The 23,419-nt window shown below is 41.0% G+C and overlaps 1 protein-coding gene across 6 annotated transcripts in view; it reads left to right on the top strand.

Annotated features, from left to right (window-relative positions):
• ARHGEF26 (Rho guanine nucleotide exchange factor 26) overlaps positions 1-23,419 on the top strand; it is a 181,122-nt gene that overhangs the window by 69,758 nt on the left and 87,945 nt on the right. For all 6 annotated transcript variants that reach the window (XM_027092789.1, XM_027092791.1, XM_027092787.1 and 3 more), the window contains 3 exons: positions 14,653-14,805; positions 17,948-18,077; positions 21,678-21,752. In XM_027092789.1, the coding sequence (XP_026948590.1) occupies positions 14,653-14,805; positions 17,948-18,077; positions 21,678-21,752 (358 nt within the window). The remainder of the gene's footprint in view (positions 1-14,652; positions 14,806-17,947; positions 18,078-21,677; positions 21,753-23,419) is intronic.

Raw genomic sequence — 23,419 nt, 5'->3', positions numbered from 1 at the left:
TGGCCTCTCTCATTGCGGAGCACAGGCTCCGGACGTGCAGGCTCAGCGGCCATGGCTCACGGGCCCAGCCACTCTGCGGCATGTGGGATCTTCCCGGACCGGGGCACGAACCCGTGTCCCCTGCATTGACAGGTGGACTCTCAACCACTGCGCCACCAGGGAAGCCCTGTATACAGGTTTTTGTGTGAACATACTTTTTCATTTCTCTTGGGTATACACCTAGGAGTGGGATTGCTGGGTCATATGATAACTCTGTGTTTAACATTTTGAGGAACTGCCAGCCTCCTCTTCTCTTAAGTGGATCACGTATGTAGACTTGTGGTTGGCCTCCTTTGCCTTCTTCTTTGTACTCAGTTCAGCCTGATTCAGCCCTACATCCTGTTCTTCACCCTGCTACCTCTAGGTTACTTTCCTAAAATGGAAGAAGCTTCTGTGGTTCTCTATTACTTAAGGAAGGAATTGAAACTACCTGAACATGGCAGTCCGAGTTCCTCCCAGTCTAGGTCCTGGCTACGTTTATAATTCATCCTCCAGTAATTTCTCAGTTTTCATTTCACGACATTTTATTTCCTTGCCTTCATTTCAACAAAAACATAAATTAAGTTGTAACAAAGATTTTCACGTATTTGATTTTTCTTTTGATTTCAGTGATCTGAAGATGCGCTGTCCTGTGTGGCAGCCACTAGCCTTATGTGGTTATTGAGCACTTGAAATGTGGTTTGTCCAAATTGAGATGGGCTATAAGTGTAAACTATACACTGACTCCAAGACTTAATATGAAAAAAATGTAAAATATCTCATTAATAATTTTTATATTGATCATATTTTGAAAAGATAATGTTTTTACTGTATTGGTAAATAAATTATTAGAATTAACTTCACCTGGTTTCTGTTTTTGTTTTTAACTTTTTTAATGTTACTACTAGAAAACTGTAAATTACTTATATGGCTCACATATGTGATTCATATTTCTATCTGGTAGTGCTAATCTAAACAATTATAAAGTAAAATGTCATTATATTTAAAGTATACACAATTTTAATATATTAATATTATCATTAAAATGTGTATTAAACTGAAACGCAAATTTTTGAATTATTTATCATAGTTTCCAGTAAAAATTGTTTTCTTCTAAAACATTTACAGTTATCTATTTAAGTTAAAAAGCAAGCTGTGGGCTTTCCTGGTGGCACAGTGGTTGAGAATCTGCCTGCCAATGCAGGAGACACGGGTTCGAGCCCTGGTCCGGGAAGATCCCACATGCCACGGAGCAGCTAAGCCCGTGCGCCACAACTACTGAGCCTGTGCTCTAGAGCCCGCAAGCCACAGCTACTGAAGCCTGCGCACCTAGAGCCCGTGCTCCCCAACAAGAGCAGCCACCGCAGTGAGAAGCCCGAGCACAGCAGCGAAGACCCAACACAGCCAGAAATAAATAAACTAATTAATTAAAAAAAAAAAGCAAGCTGTAACTAATAATGGATTTCAGACTTTGAGATTTTTGAGGAAGTAATGTTTATGGGATGAAATGGGCAAAAGTCATATTGCACAGGGTTGGAGTGAATCAGACCTCTTTGTAAGGAAGTGACCTTCATGATAATGAAAGGAAGGAGAAATGACTGTGGTAGGATGTAAAATAGATGAGATGGACATTGAACTCTATAATTGGACTTCTTTTTTTTCCAGATGTACACCTTCAGATTCTTTTCTGTTATAGGTTATGGCAAGATATTGAACATAGTTCCCTGTGCTGTACAGTAAATCCTTGTTGTTTGTTTTCTATATAGTGGTATGTATCTGTTAATCCCATACTCCTACCTTATCTCTCCCTCTCTCCTTTCCCCTTTGGCAAATGTAAGTTTGTTTTCTAAACAATCTAAAAAAATAACACAAATCAACTTATTTACAAAACACAAACAGACTCACAGGCATAGAAAACTAACTTATGGTTAGAAGCCTTTTTTTTTTAATTTAATAAGATATAATTAAATTCTCAAATAATTAGAAATTCAGCTTTATTTAAACTATTTTGATTCAAAGCCAGTGGTTCTTAAACTTCTTTGTGTCGTGGACCTCTTTGAAAGTCTACCATGAACAAGTCCATCACCACATTCCCTGGGCATAACCTGCTAGTTCCTATCTTTCTTTCTTTTTTTTAACAACTTTATTGGAGTATAATTGCTTTACAATGGTGTGTTAGTTTCTGCTGTGTAACAAAGCAAATCAGCTATATGTATACATATGTCCCCATATCCCCTCCCTCTTGCATCTCCCTCCTCCTCCCATCTTCCTTCCTATGTACCACTCCTGCCCCCACCCCCCTCTTCTCCTTCCTGCTGGTCACCTAATGTGAAAATCTCTTGCCTTTTTAGAGTGTCTTTTGGAGGACTTAAAAGAGAAAGTGTTTTGTTCTGTTTTTCATCAGTGGTGTTAACAGCTATTTGTGCCAGCTTCCAGCAGGGCCCCAAGGGAGCTGAACAAGGAGGGGTTCACCTCCCTAGGAACTAGATTATAAGTGCTACGAAGGCAGGGGTTTTTGTTGTAATTGCCTCGGGCTGTGTGTTCTGTGTGCCTAGAATAGAGCCTGGTACATAGTAGGTGTTACGTAAGTAGTCACTGAATGAATGAGTAGGGGAGAGAGCTGGGTCTGGAACCTCCAGCTTTCTAGACTTGATGAAGCTCTAAAGTTGGGCCCATAAGAATCAGGATGCCTTAATGCAGACAGTGGATATTGGATACTGGAGAGGGAACAGGAGGTTAGAAGAGGGAGAGGCTTAAAACAGGTTAAGGGGATGTATTAGTTTCCTATTGTTGCTGTCACAAACTACTCCAGACTAAGTGATTTAAAACAATACAGATTTTTTTCTCTTGTAATTCTGAAGGTCAGCAGTCTGAAGTCAGTTTCACTGGGCTAACGTCAAGGTGTCATTAGGGCTGGTTCCTCCTGGAGGCTCTAGGGGAAGATTTGTTACCGAGCCTTTTCTAGCTTCCAGACGTCACCTGCATCCCTTGGCTTTTGACCATTTCTTGCATCTCCAAGGCCAACTGCATCATGCCTTCTTTCCTCTCTGATTTCTGCTTCCCATCCTTAAATCTTCTCTCTGATTCTGACCTTCCTGCCTCTGACCCTTGTGATTACATTGAACCCCCCTGGATAATCCAGGATGCCTTCCCAATCTCAAGATCCTTCATCACATCTGCAGGGTCCCTTTGACCACGGAAGGTAGCGTATTCACAGGACGTGGACATTTTTGGAGGCCATTACTTAGCCTACCAAAGGAGACTCTAAAAATAAACATGGTGCCCTTTGTGTTTTTGCCAAGTGTGTCTGGGCCTTGCCTGGCTTAAAGCCTCTTAATTGACAGGACTTCTTCCTCACAATGACTAGGAGGCCAAGGCTAAGAACAGTGTTTATATATGTTCCACCACTTCTCGACAGCATATTGTCAGTTTGCTTTGGTCTGTTGCTTTCCCACTCACCAAGGAGGTACCAACACATAGACCCTATAAAGGACTGAGCTAATCCTCCTCTAATTTTGTCATTGATAAGTGCCTATTACAGTTCTTAAGAAGTTGATGAGGAAGTGCATACCTGTGACTTTGAACAATTCGGTGTATGGAGGGATGGTATTACACCTGTCCACCCAGACTTAACTGATGGAAATATAGGAGCTAGACTTGCTGTCCTTGAACAGAGTGGACTGCAAAAGCAAGAAAGCCAACTGACCTTAAGAACCTGCTGTATAAAAAAATAAATAAATAAAATTAAATTTAAAAAAGAAGAAAAAAGGAATCCAACTGGCTTTATTTAAAAGACATGTGGATTGTATAAATTCACACAGGAGGGAAAGGCATTCTTTTGTACCTTAAGTAATAATTAATGTTGATGAGCATGTACCAGGTGCCAGACCATGTTCTAACTACTTAACATTTTTAAATTCATTTAGTCATCATGAGAACCACATGAAGTCATACCATTATTGTTCCCACTTTATAAATGAGGAAATAGGGCATGGAAACGTTAAGTAGCCTAAGGGTACATGGCTAGCAGAAGAGGGGGTCGGGATTTGAACCCAAGCCATCTGGCTCCAGAACCTGCACTCTTAACCAATATCTTGTATACATCTTCCAGCAGTGTGATGTAATGGTGCACGATAGCCTTGCTGTAGTAGGTACAGTGCGAAATGGACTTTAGCTGGAAGTGTATTTACTTACAGGTATTATTATCTAATGGACTTTACTCGTGAGATAAGAGGTCACATATAGCTAATGTTGGAGGAAAGCATAAAGGTTGAGAGAAAGAAAGTGGAAAGCCTGGTCTTTGATAGTGACGAGGTGATCTGGAGGTTTAATAATTGCATGTTCTCCCTTTTCATGCCTTCATGCCCCCTTACCATTGGCCTGTAGGATCTGTTCCCCCTTCCCGGCATGTTTCCGGCTTCCCCGTGTTGCCAGTGGTCTTTCTTGAGCTGATTGCTGTGTGCGGCAGGACTGATGGCTGACCCAGTCTTCTCTGCTGGGTTCCTTTCGTTTTCATAAATGAAGAAACAAATTTATTGTTATCCCAAATCCACTTAAGACCAGGATAAGAACTTGTTTACCCCATAGATCCTATTCTTTGGCTACTTTGCCAACCTGTGCTAATAACCATCTAAAAAGAAAGTATTTTAAAAATCCTTGATGAAAGGTGAAGGAGAGGGTTGTGTGAAGAGGGGCAGACTGGAGCCAGCTGCTGATAAACTGGAGCAGGTTTGAAACATGTCAGCGAAGACATGGAATTCTCCCCCCCCCCCCCGCCCCCGCCCCCCCGCCCCCGCCGTGCAGACAAGCATCCTTTGTCTTAGGAGGTTATGGCTTAGGAAACCAACCTCTAGAGCTTTTCAGAATTCTGTGTCCTGATTCCTTTTTCTTCTCGATGAAGCTGATGGGAGCAGTAGGAAGCATTTCCTCCTTTTAGGAAGACAACTTTTGGGGGCATATTTAATAAAGAAAAACCAAGATGCAAAGATTTGGGGCTTATTTTAAATGTTACTCTTCCTTGTGGATTGAATTCTGACTTGAAATACCAAGGGTGCCACCCAAAAAGGATCTGGAAATAGTGCCTGAAGGCAAACATGTTCTTCCCTGTGCTGATTTGATTCCAGAATGACCAGTTCATAATAGGAAAGGGGGCTTCAGCATGAGAAGATGTCATTGTTTTATTTGACTTTGTTCCAACGTTCTATAAATTCTTTCTCAGTGCTGTTTCCAAGCAGTAACCAAGAATCCACGTTTTCTGGGTGTGTTTGTTTGTAATCGATAATTTATCCTCCAACTGCATCCACCAAAGGCTCAAGTCTACTTGCAGTAAGTGACATGTGTGCAGTGCACTGTTTGAGTGGGAGACAGGAGACAAGGCAAGGATGAAGGGAGTCAGCATTGCCAGCCAGCTCTCCTGCTAGAGCTACTACGAGTGAGGGTTAAACACAGCAACACCCTTCCAGGCAGCAAAGAGGAAAGGGTCACAGCATTGGTTATGTAACTGTCATCTAATAAAAGGAAACAGTTCCTCAGAAAGCCATAAATCTTTTCTAGGTCTGGAGTTTTCAAAGAATTTTGGCTAGGCAGTGGGTTAGCAAAAGTATTCTTGAGGTTACAGCCCTCTGTCTTGGATGCTGTGTCAGGAGCATAAACACCCACCTGCCGTACTTGCCAAGCAGTATGGGCCATTTGGCACGGCCTCACCCCAGCTCGCCCACCTTGTGAGGACCCTGATCATTTAACTCATGCCTGAAGTTATTAACTCATGCCTGGAAGATCCATGTTTTATATTATCACTGTTCCTCTCCTTGGAAGACAGTACTTTAACAGTGGGGCAAGGAGGAATGATAGGTACCTGATATTGATTCAGTCAGCACGTTTATAGAGTCCTCATTCTTTATTAGGTCCTGGAAATCCAGTGATGAACCAGGCATACTCGGTCCCAGTCTTCACAGTCATATATAAAATCGGGAGTGGGGGTGTGATTTTCTTTTAGATGGAAATGTATAGTTGTGCTCAAATTTTTAAAAAACATAATTAAAAACTGCAAAACTGTCCATAATAACTCAGAGCATCCCAGGCCCATGCATACACAAGCTTTCTTCTCTTCTCAGGACGTTTTGATAAGAGTGCTGGCACAGGCTTCCTGTCATTCATTCATTAGAGTGTTATCTTCATTTCTGGGAGAAATTGAAATGTGGAGGAGTGCATGAGTAGTGCTGAAACAAAAGAATCAGGTGTGCAGAAGGTTACCATGGGAACAAGACCCTTTGCCTCCAGCTTCTGTGAAGTAGATTCATATGATAAGTACTTTAAATTCTCATTTTTAAGCAAAAACTTGGTCTAATGATATTAAATTTTCAAGAACTTTAAACATACTGTTTTTCTATATTTGTGTGCTCCTGTTTCTGTTCTCTCTAGCACGAGTATGATCCCTGAGAGGAAGGACTAAGCAAATGGGAGCCTTAACCGATGCAAGGGAGTCTCCAGGACACTTGGTTCTGTATTCTCTCCATGCCCCTCCCTTCCCCGGCCCCCAGCTCCACCTTTCTTCTTTGGGATTTGCTGGGTGCCCTGAACTGAAAGTGTCTGTGGGGAGCTGTATTTAAACCTAGCAGGCTCTGTGTTGTGTGGTATTAAGGGTAAGAAAACCCTTCGTTTATCTCTTCACCCCAGTCCTTTCCGTCCTATGTCCAGGTTGATTTTAAAGGTTTTTTTTTAATAGTGATCTTGGGGTCTTCTTATTTATTTATTTATTTTATTTATTTTTGGCTGTGTTGGGTCTTTGTTTCTGTGCGAGGGCTTTCTCTAGTTGTGGCGAGCGGGGGCCACTCTTCATCGCGGTGCGCGGGCCTCTCACTGTCGCGGCCTCTCTTGTTGCGGAGCACAGGCTCCAGACGCGCAGGCTCAGTAGTTGTAGCTCACGGGCCCAGTTGCTCCGCGGCATGTGGGATCCTCCCGGACCAGGGCTCGAACCCGTGTCCCCTGCATTAGCAGGCAGATTCTCAACCACTGTGCCACCAGGGAAGACCGATTTTAAAGGTTTTGACGGGATGATGAGAATCTTTTAACAAAAACCATCCTAGAGATTTTAAGGATCAAACAGTAGCTCTCAGGATGGGAATGAGGGCTACCAGAACATTTTTGTTGAGAACATTTCTTCTCACATTCCCATTTTTAATTCAACCCTATCCCTTTATTATCAACCCAGAGAGAAAATTTCAGAGAACACTAAAATGGAATGGGAGAAGATGTACAGTCTGCTGGGGAGGAAACCCTGTGAGACCTTTACCAGATCAGATGTAGGGTATTCTCATTGAGAAGCAACAGCCCTGTATTTCTGTTGAATTAACAGATTTCCTATCAGTGTGAGTCTGGTGAAGGAGTCATAGATGAGCTTCATCTTGTTCATCACTGATTTTGATTGATTGATGATGGCTGCCTGGAGTACAGCTCCTGCGTGTGGGCAAAGCACCGTCATCAGTGATGCCTGCCGTGGCTTAGTGGAGTTACTCTGGCCATGCGTTTGCTCTTCCTGACCTAATGTATTAAAAGAAATTGATGCTTTAGTGTCAATGTGACCACTAAAACAAACAAAACAGAGCAAAGCCAACCCCCAAAAAACAAACAAAAATCCAACAAACCCAAACAAATAAGCCCCAAATCTCACTTATCCACAGCAGAATAGAATTTCATTTTGGTAGAGAACAGAATGTTCTGTTGTTGCTCTGTTAGGAAAGTATTTCCAGCAGCACATAGTTTGCTGCCACTTATCTGGACTATTTCTTTGTTTAGTGAAGATATGTTATTATATAATAGCCATTTAGACATGTGAAACCTGCCTGGTATGTTACATGTCTCCAGCATAAGTGAATATGACCCTCTCTGGTGGGATACTGCAGCCACTTAGACTGACAGCTCATTCAAGTGAGGAAGGTATCAGGGAATGATCTGGGAGTTTGCTTTAGGCAGATGGATATTAATGAAGGAAAAGTACCTGGAAAGGATGCCATTCCGAGAAAGGCACAGGACAGTGCTGATTATAACCAGAGCCCTGCTTTCTGTGCTTCTCCAGCTAGAGCGCTCAGTGCTGAGCTTCTTAGTGGCCTGGAATCCTCCCTGAATCAGGTGAGGGAGGGGCCGGTCTGGTAGGGTTTTCAGTAAGTGCAGCTGGCATTGAAGAAGCGTGGACTGAACTGGGTCTCATTTTAGTGACCCTACTGGACAGGATTGTAAAAGCTTGTGCTGGGAGTTCGTTGTCTTCACTGGTGACCTTCACTGTGCCTCGAATAGCTCTGGGAATTCCATTTGTGGTCAGTAAATATATACTGATTTGATTTACCAGTGAGTAGAGCAAGGTAGAGCCTGACTTCTTTGCAGGGGTTACATTCTTGGTAAAATAGCAACAGAACAAAATTCCTTGAACGGGTTCCATCTTCATCATTTTCTTTAGTTTGTTTAGAACACAAATTCGATGTATTCACGCATCAAATATTTGGCTGTCTTTTGTATTCCAGGTGCTACGGCCAGGTCCCGAGCATAGAGAGTTGAACGAAACAGACATGACCTCTGTCCTCTAGCCCTTGCTAAGAGAGACAAAGGTAAACGAAATCATAATATAATTAATTATGATAATAGTAGGTACACCGAAGGAAAAGCACAGAGGTTTATTAGGACATAAAATAAGGGTGCCTAACCCAGCCCACAAGGGTCAGGGAAGGCTTCCTGGAAGAGGCGAACTTTAATCTGAGACTTGAAGGATGAGTGGGGCAAAGGGGAGGCAGCAGGGAACAGGGAGGGCTAAGATGATGACTCCCAGAGGGTTTCACCTGGCACCCATGAAACAGTATTTGTTCATGCTGTGTGGCTGGGGATCAGACCACGTTGCTGGCCGCCACCCTCCTGGAGGCTGCACCTAGGGAGGCTGTCAGCTCTTCTGCTGTCTTGCATATCTTGCCATAGGAGAAATCTACTGTGAAAGTCTTTACTGTGTTGATGTGTGTAAATTATTTGCTGAGATAGTTAAACAGTTGGTCTTTTTGGAAAGTGATATATTTCTTCTTCAGTTCCAGCTGTTAGCCTTTTTTCTGGATGTCTAGGTTGAGGGCTGGCCAGTAGTAACAGAGCAGTGGGCACCTGCGAGCAGAGGCTACAGTAGGTGTAGTAGTTCAAACACAGGCTCTGGACTCAGAAAGCCTCTGGCTCTGGGTTCAAACTGAGACCCAGCTGTTTCAAGTTTTGACTTAAGTACTCTTAGCCTTGGTTTTCTTATGGGTTTATTGGCCGTCTCATAAAGTTGGCTTGAGGATTAAATTAGATGAGGCAGTGCATGAGAAGCCCTGGGCTTGGCGCAGTGACTGGCGGTCATGATTATCAATTGTTTGCTCCTTGACATCCACCGAAGCATGTCATCCTGTGCTAGGCACATGGGAAGAAATTTTGTTGGCTGACTGATGAAACCAGATTTGTTGTCTGCATTAAATGAGTTATAATCTCTTTTGTAGTTGGGCGGATTTACTGTACCGTCTTCAAGAGCTCTCAGGAATGCTCGTCCCTGACATGCCAATGACATGACCTGATGAATTTTCAGAAGACTGTTAGTAATGGTATGGGGACATTTAGCCTCAATTTGTAGGTCTTTTCGGCCTCCTACGGAAGGGAGAAAGTGATGCTCACAAAAGTATATGTGCTGAGTGTATCAGAAGCGGCTACATCACTGTTGACTTTGTTTTCTCCCTGAAAATGGAGTGCCACATTTAAGACCATCACTTGATAAAGCAACCACAAAAAGCCTAAGGAGTATCCGGTCCCTGCAGCTCTAGGAAGTATTAGAGGAGAGGTTACAGGCCTTGAGCAAGCTCCTCAAACATGGCCGTGTAGTTCTCATCTTGAAGTCCCCACCTCCTGGGAGGCTGCCCTTGTGTTTCTTGGTGGTCTGACCTTTCTCTGCATAGCCAAGGAGCTCACCCGGGCAGGCTGCAGTCATTTGCAGTGCTCATGTGAAGTATGGATGTGATTAGGTGGAGGGAGAAGAAGCAAGAAGCAAGCAGTTTAATTTTCCTTTGGACGTGTCAAATAGACAGCTGAAAATACGCATCTGTGAGAATTCAGAGCCACCGGATGCTGGTGATGGTGAGTCAACAGTCAAACAGGGCTAACCTGGGTTTCTGGTTAAGAGGCAGTGCTTCCAGGAAGCCTTTCCTGGTTCATCAGAGGTTTCTCAAAATCTAGACGTTAGCGATGATGACATTAGAATTTTGGTGGGAAAAAAAAAAGAAAGGTTGTGTAACATGATTGGTTGTAAAACATGATCATTTTGGTAATGCTACAAAGAGGAAATAATGAAGGTATTGTGCCAGAAAGAAAAATTCACTGGGCCGAAGTAGGTTTCCATTAAAAAGTTATCCTTCAAGTAAGCCAAATTGCTTCACAGACTCATTCAAGTTTCATCTAGGGAACCAGAATGCTTTTCTCTTTGCTTCATTTGGCTCTCCGGCTTTCTTGGTTATTGAAATAATACCTCATTCTTTAGTAATACTTTCTTGGCCTGTTTGTAGCTCAGCTCACTTAGTAAAATATGCAAATTTGCCAAAAATAACCGATATAATTTAACATAGAAAGCTTTGAATTATGTTTTAATTGTGCCAGTGTCTAAATAAAAGATGGGTGGCTTCGTTTATATTATGTTAAAATAAGTAGCACAGATATTTCATTAGTATTTTGTTTTTAATCTTGTACTTTGGCAAACCTTCTAGAGTGATAAATGAATTTTCCTTTTCATTGGGAAAAGCCAAGTTACTGTTGTTTTTGGTCATGTAGTTGCATTCCTCAGACTGTAACAGTTAGCTGAAGACAAGAAATTGGAAGAGATCTTTGCCACTAAGATATTTATTTCCTAGATTTACATGATAATGACCTTATGAATGGTTTCTTATTTTTTCAATTTTCTTTGAACATTTTCTTAAAGGACACTTGGAGCTAAAAGAAATTACAAATATTTTGCATTTATATGAAAACCAGCTAAAAACGAACTTGTCCTGATTACATAATACCTAGAATTCCTGTGGCTCTGAATTCTCACACATGCATATTTTCAGGGAAAGTTAAACTCTTTTCTTCTCGCTTCTCCCCCTTCCTCCTAAGTCCCTGTCTACCTGAATAGTTTCATGACCCACCTTGATGCCCAGCTAGAAACTTTGACTAGAAACCACAATGTCTTCCTTGACTTTTCCATCTAATGAGTTTCTCTATTCTATTAACTTTCCCACCAAATTATTACCCTAATGTGTCCTCCCTTTTTGATTTCCCACTGCCAAGGCTTTATTTTCACTTGCCCAGGTTAGCATCTCACTGGGCTGCTTATGGTCTGTCTCTCGCCACTTCTGTCTCAATTGTCTCTGTCTGATTGGATGGCTTCAGCATCTCCATCCAGCAGGTTCTCCTTATCCACAGCATAGATTAAGCCCAAGTTCCTCAGTAGACAGTGAAACCTTTATAGTCTAGCTCTGACCCGCTTGCTTTGCAGCCCTCGTTCTCTGCCCCTGTTCCTCCTGTGGTCGACACCTCGCCTCGCTGAACCCCACAGGTTTCCCAACGAGATTCACGCCTGTGCCCACGTTGTGTCCCTGCCCGCAGTGCTCTGCCCCCCTTCTCCCCGTATTGCCATCCTCATCCCTGATGACTCCTCACACCTTTCCTCACCTCACGCCCTGCCCTGAGCTTTTCACTGTATGTTTCTGTTAATAAGTCCTATATCGCAATTAGTTGGTTCCATGCCTCCCATGGGCCACTCAACTCTGAGTGTCAGGAGGTAAAGGATCGTTTCTTACTCCACCTTCACTTAAGGAAATAATCTTTCCTTGGCATGTAACTCAGCTTATTCTGTATTGGTTCTTGGTTTTATACTATCATTTCTTGATATATACTATTAGTGGCAGAGTCAGAGAGCTTGAAAATCCACCTGTGGATATATATCCCAAAGATTTGAAAACAGTGACTCAAACAGATACTTGTATGGGAATGTTAACAGGAGTATTATTCACAATATCCAAAAGGTGGAGACAACCCAAGTGTTCATCAGCAGATGAACAGATAAAGAAATTATGGTATGTACCTACAATGGAATATTATTCAGTCATAAAGAGGAAAAAGTTCTGGTATATCCCTTAACATGAATGAACCTAGGAAACATTATGCTAAGTGAAATAAGCCAGACAAAAAATACAAATATTGTTATGATTCCAGAAATATCTAGAATAGGCAGATTCATAGAGATAGAAAGTAGATTAGAGGTTATCAGGGGCTGGGGAGAGGGGGAAATGGGGGATTATTGCTTAATGGGTACAGCATTTCTGATTGGGGTGAGGAAAGTATTTTGGAAATAGTGATGATGGCTGCACAATATTGTGAATGTAATTAAAGCCATTGAAAATGGTTAAAATGTATATTTTACCAGAATGAAAAATATATAGTTCATGTAATTTTTAAAAAGTTACTGCCACCAGCACCCTTATGCATATATGTTCCAACATGTAGTTAGTTATATACAAGCATTTTTTTCTTCCTATATCATTTATGTTTATCATTCTTACCTTCTTAATATATCACAAATTTCTTGAAGTCAAGGACCAGTGTAGATAGAAAATCTTCTTTAAGAAACATGGTTTCTGTTTGTATAGGGTTTGAAGTTGGATGTTTTTGAAATTCTGAAACTTTTTGGAGAGGGTTTGACATTTTATTTGAATCTTAATAAACTCAGAGTGACAAAGTGACATGAAGTCACTGAGTTTTGAAACGTAGATGTGTTTTTCTGACCTGCTGTCTAGGAACTGTGTGTATGAACCCTGATCCCATTGGGAGGAAAGCCAAATAGTCCAGCAAAGTGTGCTTTCAGTTGCTGCTCTTGCTGTTTTTTTTTTGCGGTACGCGGGCCTCTCACTGTTGTGGCCTCTCCCGTTGCTGAGCACAGGCTCCGGACGCGCAGGCTCAGCGGCCATGGCTCACGGGCCCAGCCGCTCCGTGGCATGTGGGATCTTCCCAGACCGGGGCACGAACCCGCGTCCCCTGCATCGGCAGGCGGACTCTCAACCACTGCGCCACCAGGGAAGCCCCTCTTGCTGTTTTAAACAAGGGACTTGGATGATGAGGCCATGTAGATGGGAACCATATTGATTATTTTCCCTAAGTCCCTTTTAAAGGCAATTAAAATGTAGATGTTTACCCAGAATATAAATAGATTTATTCTTCTAGGGAGTTAAAATGCATTTCTTTGTCTTTTAAGCTCCTATGGAGACTTTTAAAAATAGAATAGATAATGATGACAAGCTAATACAATTTACATTAAAATGAGTTTAATGTACATGTACATTTATAAAAATAAGACCTCTTAATTTTTTTACTTGAGTGCCAGGATTTTCTTTGAAAAGAAGTGAGATATAAATGGGAGAAAATGTTAGCCTGTGTTTACTATTAATCATCTCACATAAATCTCTGGTGTCTCATTCACCGTGTGCCTTGAATTTTATATTATGGAGTCCACCCAGAAAACTGGTAAGGAGCAATGATGTGCTAAATGCTGAAGGGCTTATGGAAAACTAACCTTCCCTTGTACTACTATTCCAGAAGTCAACTTTAGACATTATTGTTGGTTTCACCTTTATCACACTTTTAAAGAAAATGCTCTAGTCCTGTGTGATAGTTACTTCTATCCAGCTTTTCCTGCCGCTCTGAACTTGCTCAGTCAGTGTGCTCTAGGGAAGATCCCAGTTTTTAGTGTGCGTTCACATCATCGGGCGATCTTGATAAAATGCAGGTTCAGATTGGGGAAGGTAGGTGGCGAGATTCTGCATTTCTGGTGAGCTGTCATTTTTGATGAGCTGTTAGATGATACCAGTGTTGCTGGTCACTGGACCACATTTTCAGCAAGAATACTCTGTTTCAAATATCTGAGTTGATGTTCTGTTAAAATTGGATGCAATCTAAGGTTGCCAGAAAAAAATACAAGACATCCAAGATGTCCTGTGCAATATTTGCACATGGTTGTATTAAAAAATTATTCATTGTTTATCTGAAATTTAATTTTAACTGGACTAGACACAATACATGTGTGTGCAAGTACACACAGCACGCACACTGGCACCTCTAAATCGCAATCTTCAGTCATATACGAAGTCATTTAAATGTCATATATTAGATTTAAATGATATGATTATTTTTATTTTGAGAGAAAGGACACAGAACTAGGTTTGTTTCACACCTATTTTTTAGGCACTAACTTAGGTGCTTTGCTCATATGCTTTTCAATACAGTAAAATATGTAAGCATGAACCCTGTCCCCCCCTAGTATCTGTGGAATTCTTGAAAAATAGTGAAATCTGTACATTCTAAAATATACCTGAAAGCACAGAAATGCCCTGGATTATTAATGTTTTAAGCCAACCATACGAAGTAATAAGGTCTTTATATGATAGATTTAAATTTAGACTCTTTTATAGTTTTTTTCTTGTATTTTTTGGTACCGTGTACTGTTGATATTTTCAAATCCTGTACGTATAATAGTATTACATGAGGATGATCTGTTGTCTATTAAAGCACACAGAAGAAAGTGTAAATGATTTTCTTTGTTTTTTTTCCCAGATTCTTTACAGAGTTAGAAGCAAGACATCAGAATAATATTTTCATAGATGACATAAGTGACATTGTGGAAAAACACACAGCATCCACATTTGACCCATATGTGAAATACTGCACAAATGAAGTCTACCAACAGCGGACACTACAAAAATTGTTGTAAGCAATATTGAGTGTTACAGTTTTAATTATCTCATTTTAATTAGGTCACATAGATCGAAATTAATGGATCTCTTAAATTATATTTAGAAATGCCTCCTGATGGTCTATTTTCCAGAGAGAAATTTTTTTTCTTTTTATAAATTTTTATTTTTTGATGTTGGGGCTAGGAGTTTTTAATTAATTTATTTATCCATTTTTTCTGTGTTGGGTCTTCGTTTCTGTGCGAGGGCTTTCTCTAGTTGCGGAGAGCGGGGGCCACTCTCCATTGCGGTGCGCGGGCCTCTCACTGTCGCGGCCTCTCTTGTTGCGGAGCACAGGCTCCAGGCTCGCAGGCTCAGTAGTTGTGGTGCACGGGCCCAGTTGCTCCGCGGCATGTGGGATCCTCCCAGAGCAGGGCTCGAACCCGTGTCCCCTGCACTAGCAGGCAGACTCCCAACCACTGCTCCACCAGGGAAGCCCCAGAGAGAAATTTTTAAGAGAATTGCTTTTAGGGTGAGGGCATTTGATTTAAAAAAATCCAGTTTGTAGAGAATTTTGTCTCTAAAGCAATTATGAAATTGTAGTTTGTTGCTGTTTTCCTTCTTTCTTTCTTTTTTTTTTTAATTGCTGCAAGACACGGGGTTGGGGGGTGGGAGGGTTGGTGATCAGTGATCATCATTCTAAATGGTGAGAAGATTGTTCTCTAAGCTGTTATTTGACCATTAAGTAGCCTGAGGCCAAGATAGAGTTTTTGAGTAGGTTGAACTAGGGCCTAGGAGCCAGAGCTTTCTCAAGTATCCTAATCTTCCTCCATTCAAATGACAACTCTATTCAGTTGTTTATAGGAATTGCTGATTTTCCCCCCTCCGCGTAGTTAGGGGTTAAGGAGAGCAGGGGAAGGTCTGAAGGAAGGCAGTTTTTAAAAAAAGTTCTTAAAGGCTTTAACTATGAAACAAAAAAGAGTTAAACTTTAAATTTCCCCCCATACTTTTTCCCTTTGTCTGTTTAGGTTACTGAGCATTTTGTGATGTATATGCTATCTCTATCCTTAAAAGAGTCAGCAATGGTTCAGTAATGTCTGTATTGCTTTCTTGCCCGGGTCGGGGGCTTGTTTATCACAAGGGGCTATCTATTTGACAGTGCAATTGTACATTGCTGTAAACTCAGTTTGAGGGCTGACTGGCTGTCATCATTCTCCTCCCCTCCTGTGCGTTGTGGCATTTATGACGGCAGCATGGAACCCAGGTCAGTTTCTATGCAATGTGCGAGACCCTGTGGTCATGGCTGCTTAGAGAAACAGCCCCCAAGTTGGTGAGAAAGGCTGATTATGCCCCTTCCCCCTCCACATTCTCATTAAAATCTCGTCCAGGCAGGGTAGAAAACCCACAGCTGCCAACGTCAAAGGAGGCTATTAGTACAAAGCAGGGTTTGTAGGCACTACTGACATTTTGTCCTAGATTAGTCATTGTTGTGGAAACTGCCCTATACATTGTAGCATGTTTAGCAGCCTCCCTGGCCCCTGCCCACAAGATGCTGATAGCACCACCACACCCCAGTGGTGATAAACAAAAACATCTCCAGACATTGCCTGACACCCCTTGCAGGGGTGGGGGATGGAGAATCACAACCCTCACTTTCCCTAAATTCCCCTCCATCCCCCATGGGAACTGCTGATGTAAAGGTTACTCTGTAACTGTTGGAAAATCCAAGTTACATGTGTGAAAACAAAGTCTGGAATTAGAGCTAAATTTCACTTTGTGTTGCAGGATTTCAAAAAATGCGAATAGGTACTGCTGTACTTTATGCAATTCTTGAGAAATAAAGGTTTTATTTAAATTTGCTCAGTGATACCATCATTGGAGCTTTCACATGGAAATTAGTAGCTGTGTTTTCAGAAACTTTGTTGCAGTTGATGTAAATTTACATTTAAGGCTGTGACTTTCAACTTCAGTTGCCCTTTGGAATCTGAGAACCAACAGACAATGCCCAGAGTGCATCCTAGACTGTTTCATCAGAATCTTTGGGGGGGCGGGGAGGGGGGCCTGGGGCCTAAGTAATTTAAATATGCAACTGGTTTAGAATTTGTTTTTTTTTTTAACTTCCTAAAAATCTTTTCAAAGCTAGCAGGAAACCTAAAACTCCTCAATTTAAGAAAATGAGATTAAAACCTTTCTGTGTTCTTTCTTTTACTTTGTTCTTCTGGGTATTTCCTAATTTATTTCTAGCAGCCTTGAACCCAGCCATCCAAGTTTCAAAGTGTATTTTTTTCAAAAAGGTTCCAATTGCCACTACCCCGCTTCTTGGCCTCCCCCCACCCCACCCGCCCTCCTCAGAAGTCACCCTGGAACTCCTCAGAGCTCCCTTTGGGGTGAAGTGAGGTGACAGAGTGAGAGATACAGTGTCAGGGACCCACTGAAAGTCAGAAGACCTCGGTTTGACTTCTGTCTTTACTGAATACTAGATCTTTTATCTGGCAAGCTGGGGCCCTTTCGGAGGCTCCATTCTTCCTGGAATCCCCTCTTGGCCTTCCCTGAAAGTTATAGGGTGGTTCCACATGAGGTCCTTTTTGTCGATGTATCTTGCTAAATTCTGTAAAAATGTTCTGGCAGTATTAACACTGTTCTAACGTCAGTGGGAGAGGAGGAATATTCTGGCTGGCATGATCAGAAGGTTTTCTGTCTTAGAAGCTTTGAAAAAGTCCAAAAGCCTCCTAGTAAGTAAATCCAGTCTGACATTTCTCTCTTAGATTATTATCTCGGGCTAGAGAAGTGGCTTAAAACATGTGTTATCTTTTAAATGGAATGTTTATAGATTATCAGATATGAGTTCTAGTGTGTATACTAATTTGTAATGTGTACGTTCACCATTATGATACCATTGCTTCTTCATTAGTTTACTTTCTACTTTTAAAAATTTCTAGCCCATACATTTTCATCTTATTGTTCATATTGTTCCCTTAAATTTATATCTTATATTCAGTCTTGACTGTAAAAGGCAGATAAGCCATGCATGTCTCTCTATGTAATTATGTGTTTGTTGTTTCTATATTTAAAAATCATTGATAATATATGAATGTATCACAATATTTTATTACACATTTTTACTTCTTAACTTGAAGAGGAAGTATGTTGAAGTTTTGTCTTTCTTTGTTTTTCCTCAGAGCCACCAACCCATCGTTTAAGGAAGTTTTGTCCCGAATCGAGTCCCACGAAGACTGTAGGAACTTACCCATGATCTCTTTTCTCATTCTCCCCATGCAGAGGGTGACCCGCCTTCCCCTGCTGATGGATGTAAGATGTGATCTGGTGTCTCTTTCCTCTGTGGATAGCTGTGCTGCTGCAAGTCCGATTAAGAAAATTATTCTTACCCCACTTAAATTATATCCCTTCTATAAAATCCCCCAACTAAGTGAGAAGGTGCTGTTCAGTTGGAAAGTCCCTTCCGGACTTTGGAAATTATCTTCAATTTAGGCTTGTGGGGTCACTCTGAAGAAGTTAGATTATCCCTCATTTTCTTAACATTTTTTGAAATGGGAAGAATATTGTCTTCTTGTAGTCAGGAATCCCGGATTCCTTTTCCGGCTGATCCCCTAGGCCTGTGACCTTGGGCAAGTCACTTAATCTCTTTGGGCCTCAGTTTCCTCTGGTTGACCACTAAGATCCCTTCCCTGTCACATTCCAAGATGCTGAGGTGCTTCCATTTCACACAGGAAGGAGGTCCTCTACAGAATCACAGGGCATAAACCTACCCTACTTTGCATTGCTCAGAATGAGTGAGGAAAGTCCAGGCATCCGTCTTATCTTAGGAAACATTCATGAAGAAAACAAGTATGTGATTTTGAATAGTGGTAAGATGTGGCTGGGAGAAGAGTTGAGACTGCCTGGTGGGAAACACAGCTGGGAGGACAGCCAGACGGTAGCTCAGGAGACTGCACACTGGCTGGGCTGCAACTGCAGGGGCATCCGTGAGAGAACGGGGTGGCCCGACATGACTCCCATCCAGCTAGAGGGGCAAAGAGTCTCTTTTTTTTTTTTTTTAATTGAAGTATAGTTGATTTACAATGTTGTGTTAGTTTCAGGTGTACAGCAAAGTGATTCAGTTTTATACATATATATTTTTTCAGATTATTTTCCATTATAGGTTATTGTAAGATATATACTGTGTTTTACAGTAACTCCTTGTTGCTTATCTATTTGATATATAGTAGTATGTATCTGTTGGTCCCAACTCCTAATTTATCCCTCTCCTGCCTTCCTTTCCCCTTTGGTAACTATAAGTTTGTTTTCTGTGTCTGTGAGTCCTTTGTTTTGTATATAGATTCATTTGTATTATTTTTTAGATTCCACATATGTGATATCATGTAATATTTATCTTCCTCTGTCAGATTTACTTCACTTAGTATGATAATCTCTAGGTCCATCATGTTGCTGCAAATGGCATTATTTCATCCTTTTTTATGGCTGAGTAATATTCCATTTTATGTATCACACCTTCTTAAACCAGTCGTCTGCTGATGGGCATTTGGGTTGCTTCCATGTCTTGGCTATTGTAAATAGTGCTGCTATGAATATTGGGATGCATGTATCTTTTTTGAATTAAGAGTTTTTGTCTTTTCTGGATATATGCCCAGGAGTGGGATTGCTGGATCATATGGTAGCTCAAAGAGTATCTTTTTGATCAAATTAAAATATTTTGGCATAGTTCTACTTTACAATGGATAATATTAATATAATGTCAGTTTTGACATACTTGGTTTTACAAGTCAAAATACAGGGTAAAAATAAAGCAAAAAATTACAGTCGAGTAAGATTACAAAATAAATTCCATTTTCTCAATTCCATTATAAATTCTAAGAGCTATTCTGAAGAAGCACTGAAGTTTAGAAACGAGTGAAAGCATGTGATCACGGTCCCTTTGCTGGCTCTGCTGCACGGTGAGGGCAAGGCTCAGCTGTCATTTCAGAATTCACAGCACCTGCTGCTCTCCAAGGCCACCTCAGTCTACTCCCTTTACACCCTTCCTTGTCCGTTCCCTGTGATTTATGAACTTCTCTCCTTGTAAATATTGGGAAACTTGCAGTTTTGTGAATCTAGCTCTGATTTTTTAAAAAATCAGTATTTATCATGTCTAAGAATAAAATGAAATCAGGTTATCAAAACTAAATTTTGGCTCTAAAAAGGTTTATTTCCTGTGCCTAATAAGACTTTTATAGAAATAATGAAACTTTGACACATATAGGAAAATATTAATTTTCAAACTTTACTATTTTTTAACAAGACATGGTTGTTTTCTAAATGTAACATTTCTAGTAATGTTATGAATTTTCAGGATTGTTTCTTTTTCTTCTTCTGAAAACGCGTTTTAGCCGAGTTTCCTTAGATTCTGTATATTCTGTGATCTCAGCCTTTTTTAATATTCTCTCCCTTTGTGATTCTGAGGAAATTGCTTAGATAGATTGGGACTCACACAATCTAATATACATGTTGTAGATACCATGTTGGAGGTTTATGCCATGATTGCCCAGTAGGCTCTAAACTTTTTGGGGTCAGAGACCGTTTTGAGATTGTGAGTGAAGCTGTAGTCATTCTCCCTAGAAAATTCAGTGTGCAAAATTTTACCTAAAATAATTGAAGTGTGGAAAGAAACTATGGACTCAGGATGCCTGCTCCCAGAGACAAAGACTAGTATTTTTCAAACTGCTTTTGTGCCCATTAGTGGGTCATGAAATTGATTTTTGAATCACGAGCAGTGTTTTAAAAAAATGAATATAGAATAGAACATGTGGTGTATGCTATATACATCGTTCATAATGTGGTTAAATATTATTTCATAAAGAACTTGTTTCATTTTTGTGTGCATGTCTACTGATTGCAGTGTAAAAGTATTTCTTGCAGTGGGTCATAGTCAAAAAGTTTTGAGAACCATTAATATAAATCCATCGATGGTACACTCTACGCTTCTCACATATCACATGTAACAATCCTGACCCCTGACTTTTGGATTTATAGACTTGGTGTTCGTCTGCATTTAAGGTACCAGTGGGTTGCTAGTTCCTAGTATCTTCCACCTCTGCTGGATGCCTGTTGCCCTAATCTGTTTCCCATGTGTGAGAACCTGGCCATCTGGGCAGAATTTAAATGTACCTAAAACATGGTCTCTTCAATGTTACTTCATTTGAAGATTTAGTTAAGCTTGTTAATCGAGGTGAACATTTTTAACAGTTGAAATGGTTCTGTTGGCTTTGAATGGGTATAGTTTCAAAAGTTTTACATAATTCAGTATACCTTCAGTTGACCTTCTTTGAACTCGATTTACCATCGCAAAAATAGCAGTGTAAACATATCAAGGGGAAATCCAGCAGCCGTTTTTTTGATCGTTTTATTCACATTATATCATCTGCAAATATAATAAGCTCTAATAATAATGATGGTGATCATTAATTTTGTCATTCATTGAGAGCCTACTGTATGCCAGGTGTTCATAAAAAACTTTACATGCATTATCATTTAACTTTTATAACAACCTTGTGATGTAATTGCATTATCCCAATTTTACAGATGAGGAAACTGAGGTTTATAGAGTCAGGGTAGGTGACTTGCCCAAGGTCAAGTAGCTAGTCAGGAGCAGATCTGGAATTTGAAACCAGGTTCACCCGCCTCTGAAGTCTGTCCTCTTATTTAACTATCCTCTGGATTAACATGGACCCTGTGCTTTTACAGACTATCTCCTAGTTTTGTAATCGGATTTTAATGTCATCTTCAGACTCATCCATAGTATTGTGTTCAGCGTTGTTAAGTTTGCTACAAGTAAGACTCTATGACTGGACGTTGGTTTTGTTTTACTTAGTAAAATAAATCAGTTGATTTTGTTCTTCTTTTACTTGATTGCAGACTATCTGTCAAAAGACACCTAAGGACTCTTCAAAGTATGAAGTCTGCAAAAGGGCCTTAAAGGAAGTAAGCAAGGTAAGTGTCGAGAGGCTCATTACACAGTAATGGGATCACCCATCCAGATCTCTCTGAAGAGAACATGTCTGAGTTTGATGCTGAAAACTGGTAGATTCTCATAGCCATTTGCACACCATTCTTTGGGTAGTCGAAAAACAAAGCAATGTTTGCTGTACTCAAATGAAACTGGTATTTTTACTGTTTCAGACAGTCTTGTCGTAAGGGCCTTTAGATATCTCATTTTCTTTTGGTGTCTGAATTCAATAAGTATTTACTGAGTATCCACTACAGTGCCAGGGACAATGCCAGCCCCTGAAAATATGGGGATGAATAAGACATCGGTGGTTACTGCCCTTGTGGAATGTGCTGTGTAGAGGGGAAGGCAGACATTAAATAAGAATTACAGTAAAGGATGATGAGTGACATAAGCGGGAAGAACATAGTAATGTTGAAGCTGAAGCCTGACGCAAGAGTGGCTGTTGAATTCTCCACATTCTATAAACATGTTCCCAAAGACAGGAACGTGTTTATGGAATCTGGAGAACTAGAACGTTCTTCATGTGACGAGAGCCCAGTTCAGGAGAGAGAACACTGAGGAACCATGTTAGGGAATTGTGGACCTTATCCTAGGATGCTGTGGAAGCTGTAAATTCATGTGCTGTGAAGGTGACAGTGGGGATGAGCTCCAGTGATGAGGCCTTTGTAGTTGATGAGGCTACAGATGATGTGAGAGTAGGATGGAGAGAAGCAAACCTACAACATGGGGGAGGTAGGCGTGGAGAGGGTTTGGGTGGGCATGTTTGCAGACAGGAATCAAGGAAAATAGTCTCTGGCTTGTGCAACCAGGTGGATGCTCTTGTTTAGCTCTACAGTAGGAACATAGGGAGAAGCTGGTGAGTTCCATTTAGAATGTGTCGGAACTGAGATTCCTATAGAACATCCAAGTCAGGAGCTCAGTGGAGAGACCTGAATTGGAGATGTGGATTTGCGAATCACCAGCCTAGGGATGATTTTTGAAGCTGGGAGAATGGATGCCAGTACCAAGGAGTATGTATAGTAAGAAGAGTAGTTAGTGAGTCCGAAGTACAGCTGTGAAGAGCACCGGACTTCATCTTGTTTAGGGGAAAGGAACCAACAGAGGAGACTTGAAAAACAAAACAGGATGTACCCAAGAAGGAGGAAAACTTAATCAGTGGTCTGGCAAATTGCATGTAATATGGTGGAAGGAAGGTCAGCCCCATTGGGTGCTCCTGAAGGACAAAGTGGGATAATGATTGATGGCGTTCACTGGGTTTATTTATCATCAGGTGGGTTGTGTCCTTGGAGAGGTGGGTGTGGAAGCCAGATTGAAGTGTGTTGAGGGCTGAGTGGGAGGTGGGAACATGCAGCCAGCTAGTGTAGCTGTTTCAACAATCAGGCTGAGGGTAAAAAGACAAAAAAGAGAGCTGTAGTTGAAAGGGAAGTGAGGGAGGGTCTTTTTTTGTTTTAAAAGATTAGAGAAATGTGGGTATGTTTAAATGCTAATAGGAATACTTAGCTGCGAGAAAGCAATGGAAGTTATGGGAATCAGTGAGGATATGGCCCAGGGGAGCAAAGCTCATGATTGCATCAGAAGCATCCGAAATATCTCGATGCCGCACATTACTTCTGAGTTTGGTACATCTTTGTACCACTTTATTGTGAAG

Source organism: Aethalodelphis obliquidens, unplaced genomic scaffold, assembly GCF_003676395.1.
Source record: "Aethalodelphis obliquidens isolate GAN/ISIS:26980383/991018 unplaced genomic scaffold, ASM367639v1 scaffold81, whole genome shotgun sequence".
Lineage (NCBI taxonomy): Eukaryota > Metazoa > Chordata > Mammalia > Artiodactyla > Delphinidae > Aethalodelphis > Aethalodelphis obliquidens.
The sequence above is the reverse complement of the archived record's forward strand: the minus strand, read 5'-3'. Positions and strand labels throughout refer to the sequence as shown.